This window comes from Gobio gobio (genome assembly GCF_949357685.1).
Source record: "Gobio gobio genome assembly, chromosome: 4".
Lineage (NCBI taxonomy): Eukaryota > Metazoa > Chordata > Actinopteri > Cypriniformes > Gobionidae > Gobio > Gobio gobio.
In genome coordinates, this window is record NC_137100.1 from 59,774,240 (window position 1) to 59,796,472 (window position 22,233).

The 22,233-nt window shown below is 40.3% G+C and overlaps 1 protein-coding gene across 1 annotated transcript; it reads left to right on the top strand.

Annotated features, from left to right (window-relative positions):
* Positions 1-619: 619 nt before the first annotated feature.
* ier3 (immediate early response 3) lies at positions 620-1,783 on the top strand. Its single transcript, XM_079815844.1, has one exon. It carries the CDS (start codon positions 681-683, stop codon positions 1,299-1,301), a length of 621 nt encoding a protein of 206 aa, XP_079671970.1. The 5' UTR covers positions 620-680; the 3' UTR covers positions 1,302-1,783.
* The last annotated feature ends 20,450 nt before the right edge of the window (positions 1,784-22,233 follow it).

The window sequence follows — 22,233 nt, forward strand, 5'->3', positions numbered from 1 at the left end:
GTCTAAATTTCACGTTTAACAAAAGGTGACCCACTTTACCTGCATTCACCCTAACCATTTCCCCGCTTACGTGGAGAAAACATAACAAAACTGTCATTATTTGTGAATCACTTACATTTAGATAACACATATCCTATAGCCTATATATATATATATATTTTTTATTGATTGTCTAAGTATGGTGTCAAATGACATTATTAAAAAAAATGAAGCCCGAAATTTAGCCTAACAGACATTTATAAATAAATAACGCACATTCACAGTCTACTCATTGTAGGCACGTTTTAAGAATGAATATTTAAATTAATGGGCTATTTTTGTGGAACTTAAAATATAGCCTATTTTTGGTTTTAAAGTTCAAATACAATTTGAAAAGTGTATTTTTTATATATAAACTTTTTTTACTGAACTATCTGAAGTCGAGCATACTTTGGCTGCCTCGAGTATAGGCTAGCTGTTGTCGAATGATGAACTCATTTTAGGGTAAAACGTGGGACTTTTTAGTTAGAACCATGTATTTTCCGTCTCGAGCGAAGGGTGTGGCCATTTCTATGGGCGTCTCTTAAAGAGCAAACTTTACAGTATAAAACCTCACGCTGAAGTTAGAGAAGTCACTTCTGAGAACCAGCAGAGACACAGAGCAAATAACGCATAGCTACTGGAACTGACCTGAACTGACAATGTACAGCAGATCAGACAGCCTGGTGCTCTCACTACCGAGAAACACTTTCTTCCAGCCGCAGTCGCAGTTCGATTTCAGACCGACGATGCAGCGCAACACCGAGCCGGAGATCTTCACTTTCGAGCGGATCCCGGAGCCGCAGCAGCAGCAGCACCAGCAGGCGTTCAATCACCGCGGAGCTCCGCTGCGCCCGCGCAAGAGAAACACCCGCGTCATGTATCCCTCCAAAGTGCGCAAATATCTGCCACCGGCCGAGAAGAGCCCGGCCAAACGCTGGCTGCTCGCCCTGTGCCTGGTGGTTTTCTTGCAGATCTACACGGAGGAGGGATCCGTTGAGACGACGCAGAGTGAAGCACCAGCTTACACCGATGCCACATCGTACAATGTTCTCCCTTTCCAGTCCGCCGAGGAGCAAGCCAGACAGATGATGGGCAAGTTTCCTGAGGACTTCAGCCAGTCCAGCAGCGAGGAGAAGGAGAGCTCTTGGCTTCTGAACACTACATGCCCGAGCTCGAGCTTGGAGGAGGACTTCGCCACTCTCTACCAGCAGAGCCGGAGGAATGGATACGTGGTGGCCCTTCTCTACCCCGTATATCATAGACTCGGCTCAGAGAACTGAATGAACTCAGAATTAAGTGTGTGGACTAAGACAAGTCAACGACTTTGAACCTTCTTGGAGAAGAGAAATAGGCTCCTGTGGTGCCTGGAGAAGAAGTCATCTGGTCCAGCTGGACTCCACTGAGAGACGGAGACAGGACTTGAATGATGAACAGACCTATAATGGAATGAAACTTGAATGGCTCATTTAGATTTACTTGAAAATGTTTCACTTGAAAGTGTACTATAGATTTACCTTGTAGCCTCACAAGTAGACCTGTTATCTAATGAGAGTGTCACGATGACCATTTGTGTTGCTGAACGCTGCAGATCGCAGACATACTTGAATCTCACATTGATCATTTTATTACACGTGTTACATGAAGAACTATTTACTGTAGCTATTTATTTAATGTTATTTAATGTTATTTATCATTATAAACTGTTATTGACTTATTTATGTCCTATTGCCTTGTGAAAATAAATTGACATTTGCATCTTCAATCCTTTACTTTTTCATTGCCTTCGTTCTCACAAACTTGGTTCAAAATACAGTTATTTCTCTGTGCCACTCTGTGAAAGTTCAATTCTCAAACAAGAAATATAGGAAAATATATGATTCATGACATGTGTTGTACAGATAAACAGCTGATATGGCTCTTTATAAAGCCTGTGGATTTTACTTAAATATTAGAACAGAAATACTTAACTAGGCCTATACTTTTATTGTTCAAGTCCTGATCACTGTAATATTACCACCATTAATGAATAATAAGATCATTTATGAGCAGCATAAAGATTAAAATGTATGAGGTATGATGTTCATATAATGAATAAAGTTACAATGATCACAAAAATGTTTTGTGTTGTTCTTCACTTTCATCTCATGAGCACATGCATTCGGATGTGTTTCATGCGATAAAATCAAATGATTATTTAATAAGACTACTTTATTAGGTTATATTATTTTAAAGGGGCCAGGTCAGACATAAATAACTCCTTAAAGTAACAACTGAATATATTAAGAATGTATTTTTAACAAAACATGGCACTGGCACATTCTAAAAGATTACGCAATGAGTGATTTTCAAGAGGAAATACCATGTTTTGCCAATCTAATGCAAATTAGAGAAGGATATAGAAGTGGGGAAAAATTAGGGAAATGAGCAGAACATAAATAGTCATCCAAAATGAGGTCAACAGTTGTTCTGTCAGTTTTTCATCAGCATTACGATTACTATCTTTTCTGCAAAAAATCCAATGCTATAAGAAAATTAAAATAATAAATAGTAAATGTGGTACACTATAAAAAAATTGTATATTTGTATTTGTATTGTAAAATTAAAAAAAAAAAATTATTAGCAGCTGTGGTTGCCAGAACTTGTTTGTTTCAGACATCATGTCATTTAAATGGCTGTGTGTTTTGTGATTGTTTTATATCTCTCAGACGTATATACTGTAAATAATTTATAGAAATTAAATTGAATTAAATATGCTAGATTTTCACCATATTGTAAGGTAACCATTTTTTAAAAACAATTTGACCATTTTTCCTATTAACATGATCGTTTTTACAGTGCGTTTAATATAATATCATTATGAGAGAATCTACAAATCGTGTTCTCTGATTTTGTCTAATTCATTTGTTTGGTTGTTAAATGGACATTTAGTTTGGCGGTCGGATAGTTCACCCAAAAATGAAATCATCCCATGATTTACTCACCCTCAAGCCATTTTAGGTGTATAAGACTTCATATACAGATATACAGAGTTATATAAAAAAATATCCTGGCTCTTCCAAGCTTTGTAATGGCAATGAATGGTAAATTAGATTTTGAAGGTCAAAAAAGTGCATCCATCCATTCTAAAAGTTCTCCACACGGCTCCGGGGGGTTAATAAAGGCCTTCTGAAGTTAAGGTCTTACGGTTTTGTAAGAAAAATATCCATATTTAAATCTGTATAGCCGGTGCTGTGATCCGGATAGGAGTGAGGTTTAGGTGGTTGAGTGTAATGGATGTAGGCTGCAGAAAGATATGTAATGCAGTACAATATTGTGTTACTCCCTAAAAACTTACCTGAGTTCTTTAGTTACTTTTTATGGAAAGTAATGGATTACATTACTTTTGTGTTACTTTTTTCCTGGCTTCAAGAGGTGTGCTATAGTGACTGAGGCTAGTGTCTTTATCGTCCTTGTTAGCGCATCCACCTCCCACAGCGGAGACCCCAGTTTGAATCCGTCTCGGAGCAGGTTGAGTAGGACTGGGTACATTTGGTGCCGAGACCCAGATAGGAGTGAGGTTAAGGTGGTTGAGTGTAATGGACGTAGGCCGTCATTTTTGCTTAGTATTGTTAAAGTGATTAATCGAAGGTCAGCAGAAAAGACATTGGCTAATAAAGTGAGATTAAATACACACTCAAAAAAAGTTGAATTTTAATTTGAAGTTGACTAGTTGAATTTAGTCAAAAAAGCAGCGTCAAGTGGTTCCACACAACTATATTGAGTAATTTTTACAAATAACAGTTTAGTTATATGAACAAAAGAAAGTCAAGTAAAGCTGAGAAAATTTCTTTAAGTAAATACAAACCATTTGAATTTGTCACTGTTACATAATAGTTATGTGCAGTTTACTTAATAATGTTATATTAAATGTATAAAAGTTTAATATGTCAGGTGAACACATTTATCAATTTTAATTTACCTTATTAAATTAACTTGCAATATTCAATAACAAGCATATTTTTAGAAACAAAGTGCAAAAATAATTTCATTGAGGGAAGTCCCTCTAATAAATGTGTGTTCATGAGTGCCTGCAGTCTAAACACAGGAACCACTCTTCTGCATAATGGTAACCACAAAATGACAGAAACTCCTCTAGATGTCCAACATAACTGAACATTAAACACTAACATAAACTAACAACATCTTTCCCTTTACTGAATAACATTAAATAACACTTTAATCCCTAAATTTACTCTCCTAATGCAGTCCCTTGCAAAGCATGCTGGGAACTACAGATCCACTGCCCAGTTTGTTCGTTTCACTCAGCATTGTTAAGTTGACCGAACAAACACTTATTAAGTAAAGCTGACAATACTCATTTTTAGTAGAAACAACTCAGTAAATTTAAGTTAATTTAGTTACCTGAGTTTTTTAAGTAATGTGAACAAGGATGATTTGAGTGCAACTAACAACAGTGACAGTTCATTTTTTGGAGTGCATAAAGTATGTTTGTGTATATTCTGAGTTTGCATTTCATTATTTTTATTGATTTTGAGGAATACTGAATACCGGTTACACATGTACTGCATTGTCTGCAATATTAATTTAATTATTTTATTATTTTAAAGTTGCTTCTTAGGATCTTTGCATGCTTTAAAGACTAAATTATGGTGAAAATCTGGTCCGTACATATTATGTACTCATAAACAAATAAAGACCTTCAGGCTTTGTGCACTCAAAAAATTATTTTTATGATGCTGTTCACTTTATTTAAGCAATTCATCTTGATTTAACACAATTATATGGGTTTCTGGTTCAAATGTAATTGATTCATGTTAAACTGACTTAAAACCGTCACTCTTTGAGGGAAAAAGGGGCTGAATTCGGAGAGTAAATGTTTAAATAAAGTGCTATTTGATGCCTTTTTAACAAGATGAGAAAATGGAGAGACTTTTTAATGCTTAATGTTTTGTTATGTTGGTATTTAAAATGTTTTGTTATGTTAGTGTTTTTGGAGGTTACCATTGTGGTGAAGTAGATGCATGTATCCTCAGTCATATTTGTGTTTATGTGACCTGTCGGAATTTGTGGCCAGCAGCTCACGAGGAAGCCTTGTGGGAGATTCCCCGACACACTTCCTCTCCAGTCCACATAATAAACCACTTACTTTCCACAGCCACAAATTCAAATACACGATATGGTTTACATTTGGACTCCTCCACACCAAACACCCACTCTCCCTGTGCACGCAAACCTCCTGGTTTTCCTTCTTTTGTCCTTTCATCCCTGCCGCCTCTCTGTCTCTCTCTCTCTGTATGCCTCTGTGAGCTGGCATTCCAGAGCCGTGAGTCAGGTGACACCACATGCTCTGAATGAATCCCGCCTATTGGCCTGAAACCGGAGAGCTAAGCTACAGTATGAGAACAAATTCTGTGAAGAAAAAGGAGAATTCAAGGTGTGTTCAGCCTGTTGGGGCTTGATCAAAGACAGAATACAAAAATCCAGCTCGTACCTTGGCACGCACCTGTGCTCACACAAAGGCTGTAGAAAGGCAGTTTTTGCAGTGTTTGCACGTGTTTGGCTTCAACTTTGTGCCAAAGTGTCGTTTGTCCAATCAGACCTCAGTTCTACCTTTAGAGAGTGTAGAGATACTTCAGAGAGCATAAACAAACTCTTGCAAAATAAAACATGTTCTTTCAAGAGTTTTTGTTTGTTTGTTGTAAATACAGTTTTAAATCTCCTTCATCCATCCATTATCCAAACCGCTATATCCTTATTAGAGTCGCACTAGGCTGAAGCCTAACCCAGCATCTTGGACCACAGGTGCGGAAACACCTTGAATGGATGTCCGGTCCATTACAGGGCTCACACACAGACACATTCACACCTGCAGACAATTTAGTGTCACCAATTGACGTTTGGGTTGTGGGGGAAAACAGAGTGCCTGAAGGAAACCCATGCAGACACAGGCAGAACATGCAAACTCCACACAGAAAAGACGCCTGGTTGATGCCAGCAGCCATATCACTCTGTAACCCAAGACTGCTTTCCCACTGAAGCTAAGCAGGGCTGAGCCCGGTCAGTACCTGGATGGGAGACCTCCTGGGAAAACTAGGTTGCAGCTGGTAGAGGTGTTAGTGAGGCCAGCTCACCCTGTGGTCTGTGTGGTCTGTGATGTAGGGGACACTATACTGTAACAAGCACCGTCCTTCGGATGAGACGTTAAACCGAGGTCCTGACGCTCTGTGGTCATAAAAAAAATAGAAAAAGAGTAGGGGTATAACCCCGGAATCCTGGCCAAATTTGCCCAATGGCCCCTGTCCATCATGGCCTCCTAATCATCCTCATATTCTGATTGGTATACCAATCAGCTGGTGTGTGGTGGGTGTTCTGGCGCAATATGGCTGCCGTTGCATCATCCAGGTGGATGCTGCACATTGATGGTGGTTGAGGAGATTCCCCCCTTCCATATGTAAAGTGCTTTGAGTATCCAGAAAAGCGCAATATAAATGTAACTAATTATTAAGACTCGAACCAGGGACCTTCTTGCTGTAAGGCAACAATGCTCTCCATTTATAATTTGCAAAAATGTTGATTATTTTTTAATAGGCTTTATACAAACAGGAAAACTATGGCAAGCCGTTTTGACTTTTATTCATTCACAGGATATTAATTCTTGATACCAATAATTGAATTTTCACTAGTTAAAATGAAAATTTTTTAAAAGCCAAACTCTGGTCAGGCCAATCACATCGTGTATTGAGTCGGTGGGCGGGCTTAACATAATGACGGCAGAGTTGACGCGGTTGCGCGTGCTACTTGTAAACAAAGAAGCTGGCGAACAGCGGTCTTTCGAATCGGCTTTGGCCGCGACTCTGGAAGACTTGGAGTTAAGCTTCTCTTTGAGAAAAGAACAAAGAATGACACTGTTCGAAGTTTTGCCGACCGGATTCGGCGAAGGTTCTATCAACTAGCTCCGCTTCACCTTCTTCGTTGCTCTGGTTGGTTGTAGCGCTATCCTATTGCGTGCAGAGGGAATTTGAAAGACAACCGTTTATCCCGCCCCTTGGATTGAGCCCTGCCAATGCTGTGTTCCCAGACCCAACGTCTTGATGTGGGTCTGGCTTGTCAGGCTAAAGAATTAGCATTTTAACTCATGAAAATTGAATTGTTGATATCAAGAATTCAAATCCTGTGAATGAATAAAAGTCAAAACAGCTTGTCATAGGAAAACCGGTCTCATTGCATCCGCTTGTCGGAGAAAGTGTTAAGTTAACGGCAGTACGAACTGACGGCGATATCTATGGACTTTTAAGGTAATCAGCTAACCTAGCTAGTTATTTTTATTGTTGCTGTTTTATTCAATTTAAATCTAAATGTTAGTGGGAAGAAGAAAAATAAAAAACTTTTAGATATCAATCTGCATGCGGTGAACATTATTACGCTCATCTTTGCTCGCTCCTTTGAAGGAGGCTTTATAAAACGGCTCTTTATTTAATGAAGCACATACAAAAGACCTAAAGCGGAAGCGATGAGACCTGTTTTGCAGAATACGGAAGTTTGTTGCATATAACCCCCATAGTTGAGAGAAATCGTGAGTGCAGAGGCGTGTGTGCGCTCTGGGAACATGATGGTTATTGTAATGTGAGCAGGCATTTACTTATCTCTCTTTCACAAAAACGGATTCAGTATTCCTCAGAACGAGGAAAAAAAGTGAAATGCATACTCAGAATATTACACAAACATAAATCAAGCGCCAGCGTTAGTTCTGGCAGGCCACGTAGTCAAGCTCCGCTATCAGCTGATTGGGAAATTCTAACTCCGCCCCTCTTTCAGCTGATCTGTTTCAGCTGATCCTATGCTCTCAATTGGCTTCTCTCAAACAGGGCGGCTTACTTAAGCATAGCTTCACTTCAATCTGCCTGCTTGGACGCTTCTGCTGCACGCTGCTTTGCAACCCACCTCCTCCCCAGCTCCTCCTTAAATTGCTAACTTAATCATGTCATTCTGTTGTCATTGATGCATGCTCTGTTCTAAATGGGGGATTTGCTCTGCCCTCCCAGTTAAATGGGAGGTCGTCCCCAGAATCTGCTGCTGTTCCCTGTCTTGGCTTTTCATGGAGCTCATGAAAGGATGGGGAATTTAGACCAGACCCATACCGCCAAATCTAAATCTTTACAAAATATGCAATTAAAAAATTGTACTAAATGTTTGTCTATTGTGTTTTTTGACTTTAGTGGACCTGACAGAAATATACTTTATGTATTTAATCTCAATTTATTAACCAATTTCTTTGCTCCTGACCTTCAATGATCCAATTCATGAATAAGCCAATAAGCCAAAGGTTTGCTGAAAAGTTTGTTTGAGCTGCATCCACTACTGTACAGACATGAGTTTGCATTTCCTTCAGTCTGAGGGTTATTCATTTCACTTTTGGCGTGAAAGAGCCTTTTACATATGCCAAAAATAGAACTTTTTTAACAAACAATCAACTGAGCCCAGCCCAGGTGAGGAAAAAGTAACACAACACTAACAAAACGCAATATTGTGAGTTGTGACACATTACTTTTAAAAGTAGCTTAGAGTACTGTAATCTTATTAAATGTGTGGCATAATCATTATTTTTGTAGACTTTTAAGTCAAAATAGTTCATCGTGATGAACTCTACAGTTGCTTGATTTTTGCTGTTTTTTGCTTATGAATATCAAGCACAGTTTTAGCCAGTCATAGGCCATGAATATAATCCCAGGAATGGGTGTGTTAACTTAACAATCAAATAAATGTCATTCACACTCTATGCTCTCTGATCGTCTTGTAGGGAGTATGCCAGCATTCTTGTCAAACAGTAGGGCATAATCTGTTAGTGACAATAAGGTTGTCTTCAAATCTCACTCATAATAGTAACCCAGACATAAATCGTGATTAAGAGATAAAAAGTTGAAAAGTTAAAATTATGACACTAATTCAAAAATATGACTTGTTAATATAATGGCCTAAAAATGAGAAATTGTGACATAATGTCGAAATTAACAACTTAAAGGTTAGAATTATGATATTTTAAAAAAAATTAATGATTACTTTTTAGGCCATAATTATAACTTTTTATGTCATAATTTTGACTTTTTATCTCAGAATTTTGACAGTCACAATTTTGACTTTTTATTATATGATTTCGAAATTTAGGACATACTAAGTCAAAATTATGACTTAAGTCAATTCATGACATAATGTCGAAATTATGACTTAAATATAGTTCACCCAAAAATGAAAATTAACCCATGATTTACTCACCCTCAAGTCATAGGTTTATAGAACATTCTTCTTTTAGAAGAATAAAATCGTAGTTATATTAAAAATTGTCCTGGCTCTTCCAAGCTTTATAATGGCAGTGAATGGTTGTGTCATTTTTGAAGTCCATAAAAGTGCATCTATCCATCATATTAATGCTCCAAAGCTCAGAGGGGTTAATAAAGGCCTGCTGAAGCAAAGTGGCGCATTTGTGTAAGAGAAATATCCATAGTTAAAACTTTATAGACTAAACTAACTTCTGGCGGATTGCCGTACGCATCGATTTACGCCGAAAGAGTAACCCATGACCCTTGACGCATGCGTATTGACGAACGAAGAAGCGCAGAGGAAAGAGCAAAACAAAACACCCGTCCTGAATTAGAGTCTAAAACGAGAATTTTTTATGGGAAATGGTGGAGGATTTCGATATAAGAGAAGAGGGGCTTGAGTTTGTTGCCCAGCCCTATCCATGATAGGCGTCAAAGCGTGCGATGCTCCTGTACATCACGTCAGGGGTTGCTCTTTTGCCGTAAGTCGAATTGTGTACGGCTTTCCGCCGGAAGCTAGTTATTTTAGTCTATAAAGTTTTAAATATAGATATTTTTCTAACACAAACTCTTCACTTCGCTTCAGAAGGCCCCGGAGCCGTGTGGAGCAGTTATATTATGGATAGATGCACTTTTATGGACTTCATAAATGAGGCAACAATTACTGCCATTATAAAGCTTGGATTAGCCAGGACTTTTTTAATATAACTCCGATTTTATTCGTCTGAAAGAAGAATGTCATATTCACCTAATGACTTGAGGGGGAGTAAATCATGGGATAATTTTTGGGTGAACTAACCCTTTAAAAATTGAAATTATGTCACATTTTTGACTTTTTAGGCCATAATTTTGACTTTTTATCTCAGAATTCTGCTGTCATAATTTTGACTTTTTATGTCATAATGGCTTATCAGAGCATGATTATTTTTTATCTCATGTGGCGGAAATGGACTTCCATACAAAATATATGTGAGGTTATTATGAGTAATTTTGATTGACTATTATTTCTTATAAATTCTTATATGTTCTGTTGCTTGTCCTGAAGTCGGTGCCGTGTGAATTGTGCTGTCAATGCATGATTTGGTTTTGGAATTTGTACCTGCATACTAATGGTATGTTCAGATGCATGTATGGCATTATTGAAATGACTCTGAGGTCTGAAGATGGCCACTTAAGGAGAAGGATGAGAATATTGTCTCATGCTGATGGAATGGTAACTATTCAGCGAACTGTTACTGTATACATGGAGCAATACATGTGTTGACAAAACTCACATTTTAAAGTCTTTATAAATGTTGCTATTGTTAGAAATGTAAAGAATGAGAAAACTTAAGGAAATGATAAGAATCTGTTCGAAACGGAAGGTGAGTGGAATCTGAATAATCTATAAACTGAATGAGTGAAATCATTACGGCTGAATGGCAATTATGACAAACTTAACAAAGAATGGGGCGAGTCCCATGATTGCCTCTAAGTTTTAATCAGACTGGAGAGCCCACAGGAAGGAAACTGATGTAATCATGATTTTGCTTCTTACTATGCCTTGTGTACGATTTCATAATTCTTTGTGTCATCATTCTTTTACTGTTGTCAAACCACAGAGACTAAAGGTACAACCACAACCTGAGTTTCAGGTGTACCATAAAGGGCTGAAATCATCCGTGAAAGGTGTGTGTGAGAATTTCTGTCATGCTTTCATTCACTGTCTCTCTCTCTCACACACAGAGAGAGGTGTGAAGTATTAGAGATATGTGTTTTTTTATATATATATTTTACCAGGGAAATGAGAAGATACATTTACATCTGTGTAGGAATGTGAGAGAACAAGAAAACTCAGTTTGGCTTGAGTTCCTCCTCTGGGAACTTTCTCTCTCCCACTTTACTTTGTGACAGTTCTCTATACTATCCTATCTCAATAAAGGCCAGAAATATATTTAAACAGAAAAATAAGCCAATGACAAGAGATCCAGTAGGCCTACAAGGCAGAGCCAGCACAATAGATTTTCTGAAGAAAATGTGAATGCGGTTTGTCTGTGCTCAACCACAATGCCACAATTTCCAGGATGTTGTACACTCTAAAAAATGCTGGGTTAAAAACAACCCAAGTCGGGTTGAAAAGGGACTAACCCAGCGATTGGGTTATTTTAAACAAACATTTAACCCAACTGCTGGGTTAAAACAACCCAATTGCTGGGTTAATCCATTTTTAACCCAGCATTTTTCAGAGGTTTTTGTTAGGAAGTTATTGGTGGTTGCTAGTGGTTCGCTAGAATCTTGTGGTTGTTTGCTTGCGTGTTCGGTGGTTGATGGATGTTCTGGGTTCATTCAGAATGATCATGTCAACTGTCTTGTGAAGTATATCCAGGTCTGTAACCACTATAGACATTAGCCCCTTTCACACATACAGTCTTTACTGGTAAATTACCGGTAACAGATTATGTGTGAACAGGACCTTTTCAAAAATACTGGTAAATTGGTTCCAGCAATTCACCACTAAGGGAAGTTGTTTGTGTGAATGTGTGAATGGTCTCTTATCAGTAAAAAGCCAGAACGCTGTTGCTTGTGTGAACAGCATATTTGTGTATTTACCGGTAAAATCATTCTGGTAATTTTACAGTAATTTACCGGTATTGCTGTGTGAAAGCGGCTATCAAGGGTGACCCTTAAAGGTCCCCTTCTTTGCGAATCCATTGTTCAAACTTTAGTTAGTGTGTAATGTTGCTGTTAGAGCATAAATAATACCTGTAAAATTATAAAGCTCAAAGTTCAATGCCAAGCGAGATATTTTATTTAACAGAAGTTCCCTTTCAAAGCCTAGAGTGAACGGCTGGCTTGGACTACATCCTGGTACTTCCTTCTTTAATTACGTCAGTAGAGCAGTAGAACAGACGAACCTCCGCCCACAAAGAAACGCGAAAAAGGGGGCGCGGTCTTGTTGCTGTCCCACGTGGAGAAGCGGACGGTCGCGTGGAGAAAAGGAACTGTTGCGTTGAGTGTGTTTATCGCCATGTCATCGAGACGCTGTTATTTTCATCCAGGAGTCAAATCACCTTTGTTTGGCTTTCCCAGGGACGCTGTAGAGATTATTGAACGCATACATCTCTCCGTTAAGAGGCGTGACCTTTCCAACGTGCGCTAAGCTGCTGTCAAATTACAACACAGGAACCGATTTCACGTGAGCTAAGCTGTGGTCGAATCACAGCACAGGAACCGCTTGCACAATCAGAACTCGTTACGTGTTTCTGAAGGAGGGACTTCATAGCACAAGGAAATCACCAGCCGTTTTTAGGACAGTGGAAACAGCAGTATACAGATAAGTAAATAGTGTGAAAAATACTGTGTTTTTTTACACGCGAAACATGAACACATGTTATATTGCACACTGTAAACACAATCAAAGCTTCAAAAAAACACGAAGAACGGGACCTTTAAATCCCTTGTAATCATTTAATTATTTACAATGGAAGCACACTCATGGCATCTTCATCCATTGGCTGGAGGCAGAGCAGGAATAAACTGGTTTGGCAGATGCATATCCTGCATTTCCTGCCGGGACGTTTCCCTGCGCTTGCTTCAACCAGCAGGGATTAACTGAGGGTGAATGTGTCTCCCTGGGCATGTCTGAACCCATAAAAGCTGTGTTTCTGTGTATGAAAGACAGGTCTAGAAAGAGAGAATGGCATCTAGGAGTGGGTGGAAAAGAGGAAAACTCCTACACCCATGACATTGTCATCGGTTATCAGATATATACTGTACTCTCACGGGCCCGTCATGACTGTTGCCATGGGACTCAAAACACAGAACCAAGACTTATAAAATATCTGTCATAATGGTGACGTTGTGATCACTTTGTTAAATAAAAAAACAATGTATTTGTCAGATGGAATCGAAAACATAAAAATATAGATAAATACAACTAAAGATAAAACAAAAAATACAGCTATATTGTATTGTGAGATCTGTCAATCTCCCGTTCTATCCTTCCCTCACTCGTGAACAAGACCCCAAGATACCTGAACTCCTCCACTTGAGGCAGGAACTCTCCACCCACCTGAAGTGGGCAAGCCACCCTTTTCCGACTGAGAACCATGGCGTCGGACTTGGAGGTGCTGATTCTCATCCCAGCCACTTCACACTCGGCCGCAAACCGTCCTAGTGCACGCTGAAGGTCCTGGCTCGAGGAGGCCAACACGACAACATCATCCGCAAAAAGCAGTGACGACATCGCGTGGTCCCCAAACCTGACACTCTCCGGCCCTTGGCTGCGCCTAGAAATTCTGTCCATCAAAATTATTCACAGAACCGGTGACAAAGGGCAGCCCTGCCGGAGTCCAACATACACCGGGAACAAGTCTGACTTACTGCCGGCAATGCGGACCAAGCTCCTGCTCCGGTCGTACAGGGACCGAACAGCCCTAAGCAGGGGGCCGCCGACCCCATACTCCCAGAGCACCCTCCACAGGATGCCACGAGGAACACAGTCGAATGCCTTCTCCAAATCCACAAAACACATGTGGACTGGTTGGGCAAACTCCCATGAACCCCCCAGCACCCTGGAAAGGGTATAGAGCTGGTCCAGTGTTCCACGACCGGGACGAAAACCACACTGTTCCTCCTGAATCCGAGGTTCCACTATCGGCCGAATTTTCCTCTCCAGTACCCTGGCATAGACTTTCCCGGGGAGGCTGAGAAGTGTGATCCCCCTATAGTTGGAACACACTCTCCGGTCCCCCTTCTTGAAAAGAGGGACCACCACCCCGTTCTGCCAGTCCAGAGGTACTGTCCCCGACCGCCATGCGATGTTGCAGAGGCGTGTCAGCCAAGACAGCCCCACAACATCGAGAGACTTGAGGTACTCAGGGCGGATCTCATCCAACCCCGATGCCTTGCCACCGAGGAGCTTTTTAACCGCCTCGATGACTTCAGCCCGGGTGATGAACGAGTCCTCCTCTGAGTCCCCAGCCACTGCTTCCTCAACGGAAGACATACCGGTGGGATTGAGGAGATCCTCGAAGTATTCCTTCCACCGCCCGACGATATCCCCAGTTGAGGTCAACAGGTGCCCATCTACACTGTAAACAGTGTTGGTAGGGCACTGCTTCCCCCTCCTGAGGCGTCGAATGGTTTGCCAGAATCTCTTCGAGGCCGACCGATAGTCTTTCTCCATGGCCTCACCAAACTCCTCCCAGGCCCGATTTTTTTGCCTCCACGACTACCCGGGCTGCAGTCCGCTTGGCCTGCCGGTACCGGTCAGCTGTCTCCGGACTCCCACAAGCCATCCAGGCCCGATAGGACTCCTTCTTCAGCTTGACGGCATCCCTTACTTCCGGTGTCCACCACCGGGTTCGGGGATTGCCGCCGCGACAGGCACCGGAGACCTTACGGCCACAGCTCCGAGCGGCTGCAGCGACAATGGAGGTGGAGAACATGGTCCACTCGGACTCAATATCTCCAGACTCCCTCGGGATCCGGTCGAAGCTCTGCCGGAGGTGGGAGTTGAAGATCTCTCTGACAGGGGGCTCGGCCAAACGTTCCCAACAGACCCTCACAGTACGTTTGGGTCTGCCGGGTCTGTCCAGCTTCCTCCCCCGCCATCGGATCCAACTCACCACCAGGTGGTGATCAGTTGACAGCTCCGCCCCTCTCTTCACCCGAGTGTCCAAGACATATGGCCGAAGGTCTGATGACACGACCACAAAGTCGATCATCGACCTACGGCCTAGGGTGTCCTGGTGCCACGTGCACTGATGGACACCCTTATGCTTGAACATGGTGTTCGTTATGGACAAACCGTGGCTAGCACAGAAATCCAATAACAGAACACCGCTCGGGTTCAGATCAGGGGGGCCGTTCCTCCCAATCACGCCCCTCCAGGTGTCACTGTCACTGCCCACGTGGGCGTTGAAGTCCCCCAGTAGAACGACGGAGTCTCCAGTCGGAGCACTTTCCAGCACCCCTCCCAGAGACTCCAAGAGGGCCGGGTACTCCGCATTGCCATTTGGGCCGTAGGCACAAACGACATTGAGAGACCTATCCCCGACTCGAAGGCGCAGGGAAGCGACCCTCTCGTTCACCGGGGTGAACTCCAACACATGGCGGCTGAGCTGGGGGGTTATAAGCAAACCCACTCCAGCCCTCCGCCTCTCACCATGGGCAACTCCAGAGTGGTAGAGAGTCCAGCCTCTCTCAAGAAGTGTGGTTCCAGAGCCCAAGCTGTGCGTGGAGAGCGGTACCTCTCGACCTCCCTCACAAGCTCAGGCTCCTTCCCCGCCAACGAGGTGACATTCCAAGTCCCTAAAGCCAGATTCCGTGTCCAGAGATCGGGTCGTCGGGGGCCTCGCCCTCGACTGCTGCCCGATTCGCTATGCACCAGCCCCTTACGCTCCCTCCTGCAGGTGGTGAGCCCACAGGAGGGCGGCCCCACGTCACTCCTTCGGGCTGAACCCGGCCGGACCCCATGAGGGGAGGCCCGGCCACCAGGCGCTCGCATACGAGCCCCAACCCCGGGCCTGGCTCCAGGGTGGGGCCCCGGCTGCGCCATGCCGGGCGACGTCACGGTCCTTGGTCTGATTGTGAACATAAGGGTTTGTGATGTAATGGTATGATGTAAATGTTACATGACTTATGACCCTGCATGCAAAACCACATTGACTTTGAACATATATTGTATTATTTATAATATTCATATTTTATATTTGTTATATTATGGATAATAGAAAAAAATTGATTCACATATGAATCGTGTTTCTATCTTCCACCCATTTGCATCGATTCACAAATAAATAAATAAATCGATTTTCTAAAGTGTTACACTTCTTTAACTTCGCAGTGCTTAAAGTTATTGACACATTAGAATGTTATTAATCACAATAAGCCTTGAAAAAAGACTCAATGCTGTGTTTTTTATTTTAGTAATAAAATTATTAATATTTACTATAATTTTTACACCAACTTGGCAAACTTTAGGCCCATATCAAAGTTCAAACAATACATTTTAATTTACTAATAAATATTATGTTTATAATAGAACATTTATTCAAGTCACTGACTGTATAAATTGCATTTACTGTGTATTTTAAAAATATCATTAATCCATAATTATTCATTAGTCCTTTTCGCATTTTAGAATGAGTGCTTTTTGTTTAAATATTACCGTAAGTCACAAAGTAGAATAACAGGATATAAAAAAAAATGGTGCTATATGGCACTAAAAGTGGTCCTTGGCTCGTAATCATATGGGAACCTCTTTAAGTGCTGTATAGCACCAATCTTCAGCGGCCTTCTTATAGCACCGCTACCATATACAGAATATGGTGCTATATAGCATCAAAAGTGGTTCCCCTATGGTTACGACCACCACTTTTAGTGCCATATAGCACCATTTTTTTAGAGTGTATACATAAATGTTTCTTAAACCTTCTGTTATGAGCAAAGAAACATCACGTGAGAAATTACTTTAAAAGTATTTTATCTGAAAACTAGTTTTTCAAAGACCTTTACCTTGAGCTTGTTGCACATTTACACAGTCTTTATAATCACACCTTTCATATCTCGTCTTGATCCTTAAAATAACAAACAATCTGGTACCTAGAAGAGAGTAAAGATCACACTCCAGGAACTGTAGATCACTGTAACAATGCATTCCAGATGTCAGGCGATGGACTGAAACTGTCATGCTAAATAGGAGGATTGTGATCGTGTTTTATTAATTTCTTCAGAACATGAGCGATAGGAGTTTACCAATAAACAGTGTAAACTGAACTGTAGTAAGGAGAAGCTTATACCTCCGAGGAAATCTCACCTCTCCACCCCTCTGTTGCATAAGTGCTGTTGCAAAAGCTTTCTATCATAATTGAGCCATGGTAGTAAAATATGTCCATATAAACTATTAGAGAGCAGTTTCTGAGTAAAGTAATTGCATTGTGGTAATCATGGAATATTTGACTCCTAGTAAAACGTCATGAAAGGAGTGTAAACATATTAGTGTGTATTTAAATGTCATTAAAATGTAAATATAAACATTTACATTTTTCATTGACTTGATTAATCACATTTAAAGCCTCCATTTTGGCAAGTGGGGCATAAATGACATACCCAAAATAAAAAGGTTTCTGCTCGTAAGTCATTCTGAATTGACACAACATATATGAAAGCCAACATTTGAGAGTTTACAGTTCAAGACTCAGAATTACTCAAACTCTTATTAATACGATACATAAGCTCAAACATTTTTTTAAATGTATACAAATATTATGTGGTATAACAACTTATAACCACACTTAAAGTGAAGCCACAAGTCCGCTCATGCTTCCTTTAAAATCTGAGGATTATATCTCTAAAATTATGAAGTTTTTGAAGCATTTTATAAGACCATGTTGTGTGAGGTTTTTAGAGAAGTGCTAAGAGAATATGCTAATAAAATGTTTTATTGCCCTGTAAACACCTACTTACAGTCTATTGTCCATTCATGTTCTATTGTTCTCACTCAATGAACCTTTCATCCTCTGCCTTGAATGAGGCTTATTAATCTTCATTATTATTTTATCATTGTTCTTTTGTTTGTAGGCTATTCAGCCATTCTTAGCCTTTACCCTGGCATTAAATGACTTGCAAGACCACTTTGATCTCAATATACATTATTTTTGTAAACAAAAACCAAATGAACAAACAAACAAAATAATATTTTGCTAAATGGTTTTATTATTATTAATTTAGTCATGATTTTTTTTAGGTTCTTGTTCTCCTGTTTAGCCATGCCCCACAAATGGGTTGTTTTCCTGGACAAATGAAGACCAGTTCACATCAAGACCGATAACTAACAATAACTTTCTAAATATAAAATAATAGCATAAAATAAGTCCATAGCACAACTAAAACGATAATGACACGATTTTTCGAGGTCAGCAGACGATAAAACTGCAGCACGCGGTTTAATAAACAGAACAATATGTTTAGTAGGCCTTTGTCCACTGGTGTGGATTGGACATTAATAGTTATTGTTATAGTTATCTAACATTCTGGGTGTGAACGGATCTTTGGGATATGTGTCAATAAAGTTTCCAAATTCAAATTGAAAACTCACTAATCATTTTCAAATTGTGAATCAAAAATAGAACAATCCCTGCTTAACCCACAATGTGTTTTCCAAACTTTCTCTTCAGGATCAACACAGGCTCAGTAGCCTATTTCCTGTATTTATCACATGCTCTGCCCGAGTGTTCATTTCCTCTGCTTCACTCTCCCTCACGCTAGCCAGCGGAAGAGCGGAAATTATGTTACATCATTCAAGTGTTGTTTAATAGAGGCCTTTCCCAAATACTTCATCACTTTCACATGTAATGGTCATCTAGCCAAGCCACTCCTGACCGGTTGCTTTGAGGATGAAGAGGTCATACCAGGTTAACCAGGAATGACAAAGCACTTCCTGTCAGTTGTGATGTTTTTATAAGTGTGATATATTTTTGCCAGTCAGGCTGTGAAAACATTACAACTCAATGAATCGAGTCTGGAAATGTATTTTCAATTTTTTGTTGCCATAATGACTAGTTGACTGTAGCCTATGCATGTGAAACATAAAGTCACCTTTATAGCGCTTTATACAATAGATATTGTTTCAAAGCAGCTTTGCAGTAATAACAGGAACATGACACATTTGGGCTGTTGTTCAGCTGAAGTCAGTGTTGATTCAGTTCCGTTCTAAAAATCATCAATTATTAAATCAGTTCTCGTACAACATCGCCAGTACATTCAGATCAATAATATTGTTGAATATTAAGTGTCCTCAACTAAGCAAGCCAGAGTTGACAGAATGGAGAGAAAAAAACCTTGGGTGAAACCCGGTTCATTCGGGGCCGGGGGGCCAGTTCTCCTCTGGCCAATGAATGAACACGATGTGATTACGATTCAGGCATCACAAGTCAGAATTCAGATCAGGGTCAGGATATTCCATATAGAAACATAACTGTTAGTTTTGTGGAAATTATATTATATACTGCATTTTAAAGTTATAGCCTATATTGAACTAACTTTATTAAAGGGTTAGTTCACCCAAAAATGAAAATTCTGTCATTAATTACTCACCCTCATGTCGTTCGACACCCGTAAGACCTCTGTTCATATTCGGAACACAAATGAAGATATTTTAGTTGAAAGCTGATGGCTGAGAAAGGCTTCAGATAGGCCTCCATTGGCATTCAGTACATTTACACTCCTAAGACCCATAGGCACTTAAAACGTCGTTACAAAGTCCATCTCACCACAGTGACTCTACAATAATTTTACGATGCGACGACAATAGTTTTATTTTCAAAAATCAAAATAACCCCTTTATCCAACTTGTTATTGTCTTCCGTGTGTGGCTCCACGACGCATGCGCGAGAATATGACGTAGCGCCAGTGTTCGGGAATCCATGAAATGCACACTTTAGTCCCATTTTGAGAACTACGCCGAGACCTAAAGCACGATCAATGTAGAATCCAACAGCTTAGATACGCGCGTCTTCCTCTGCTTGTAAACAAATCGCTTCTGGGTCATGTGTCCGAACGCCGGATCTGCGTCATATTCTCGCGCATGCGTCGTGGAGGCACACACGGAAGACAAGAACAAGTTGGATAAAGGTGTTATTTAGATTTTTTTTTGCGCACAAAAACTATTGTCGTCGCATCGTAAAATTATTGTAGAGTCACTGTGGTGAGATGGACTTTGTAACGACGTTATAAGTGCCTTTTATGGGTCTTGGGAGTGTAAATGTACTGAATGCCAATGGAGGCCTATCTGAAGCCTTTCTCAGCCATCAGCTTTCAACAAAAATATCTTCATTTGTGTTCCGAATATGAACGGAGGTCTTACGGGTGTCGAACGACATGAGGGTGAGTAATTAATGACAGAATTTTCCTTTTTGGGTGAACTAACCCTTTAATAACTGGTCTGCGGCTATGCAGCCCCATACGCAACAAACTGCGATGCACTGTGTATTCTGACACCTTTCTATCAGAACCAGCATTAACCTTTTGAGCAATTTGAGCTACAGTAGCTCGTCTGTTTGATCGGACCACACGTGCATCAATGAGCCTTGGGCCCATTCACCACTGTTCCTTCCTTCCTTCCTTCCTTAGCCGGTTCCCACTTTTAATAGATACTGACCACTGCAGACCAGGAACACACCACAAGAGCTGCAGTTTTGGGGATGTCTGACCCAGTCGTCTAACCATCACAATTTGGCCCTTGTCAAACTCACTCAAAATCCTTACGCTTGTCCATTTTTCCTGCTTCTTAATATATCCCACCCAGGTAAAGAGATAATCACCTGGTCATAATGTTATGCCTGATCAGTGTGTGTATATGTATGTATATATATACATATATAAATAACCAAAAGACTGCATTACAGAATGTAAAACGGTTTTAATAATAAAACAATGTTTTGTTGACATGAATTGGAATCTCCTTCCTGGCACGTCCCAGCGTGTGCTTTCATCATATTTCCCCAGACTGCCAGTAAGCCATGCTATCACTCCTTACTAACAACAAAAAATGGAGACATCTCTTCAGGAATGCGCCGAAACAGCTGAGGCACCGCTGTCAGAGAGCCCGAAAAATGAGTCTGTGCTGTCCCCTGATGGACCAAAGGAGCAACTACGGTAACTATCTGAAATAAAAGATTTTTATGTAGCCTACTGCAGAAATTAAATAACATAAATGTAATAGGCCTACTCACATTTAATTCTCAGAGTAAAGTCAAATCTATATTATTGCAGACATAAATAAATTAAATAAATAAAAAGTAATACTCACATTTAATCCTCAGACTACAGTAAATTCTATTTATAAAACATTTTCATCAATTTCATCAGAAGTTTCTTCTAACTGGTCTCCATCTCGACCCATAAAGCACGTCTTGTCTAGTTTTACTCTCACCATCTTCTTTTAGTGACCTAATTGCATAAACTAGAGACCTCACTATTAAAAGACACCCAGTATAAATAAAAGGGTTATAGAGGCTGCCCTCTATCAAAATAAAATCTGCTATTGTCATATTTTGAAGAAATCAGGACTAGTTTCTCCTGCTATGAATAAAAACATATATGCATATTTTGTTTCTAAACTGCTCGAAAAAGTTGTTGCCTCTCAGCTACAATCTCATCTTTCTGTTAACAATCTTCTTGATCCCTATCAGGTTTTCGATCAGGCCATAGCACTAAAACTGCACTATACTAAAAATGACCAATGACCTTCTCCTATCTGCTGATTCAGTCGTATTACTGCTCTCACCATGCTTAATTTCCCAGCAGCTTTTGACACTGTATCCCATAAAATAATTACTTCTCATCTTTTAGCAATAGGCATTATGGTTAGTGCTCTTTTATGGTTTACATCTTATCGCACTGATAGACAGTTCTTCATTTCTGTCCATAACTTCAAATCTTCCACTTGTTCTCTCTCTCAAGGTGTCCCTCAAGGCTCCGTTTTCGGGCCTCTTCTTTTCAAAATGTAAACATTGTCCTGTTTTTGCTATCATTGTTATGCTGATGCAAATTTCCACAGCTGCTTGCTCCGTTTCTGCTCTTCCTCTTGACTTGCTGAGATCAATAATAATTTGGTTACATAACAACTTTCTGAAATGTAATAATGATAAAACCGAGGTTATTGTAATTGGTCCACCATCCCTTTTAAAAGAAAGTCTGAACTGAGTTTTTCGATTGATGGGGCTCTATTCCATCTCAAACTATTAAAAACCTGGGTGTTATTTGACTCCTATTTCAATCTCATATAAACTATTTCCAAGATTGCAATTTACCACCTTCGTAATTTTGTCTTCACAACGACTGCTCTCAGCCCCAAAGACACTGAAACTCAAGTTCATGCTTTGATAACCTCACGTCTCAACTGCTGTACCTC

Coding starts and splice junctions, on each gene's coding strand:
- ier3 (XM_079815844.1), top strand. CDS start 681: ATGTACAGCAGATCAGACAGCCTGGTGCTCTCACTACCGAGAAACACT.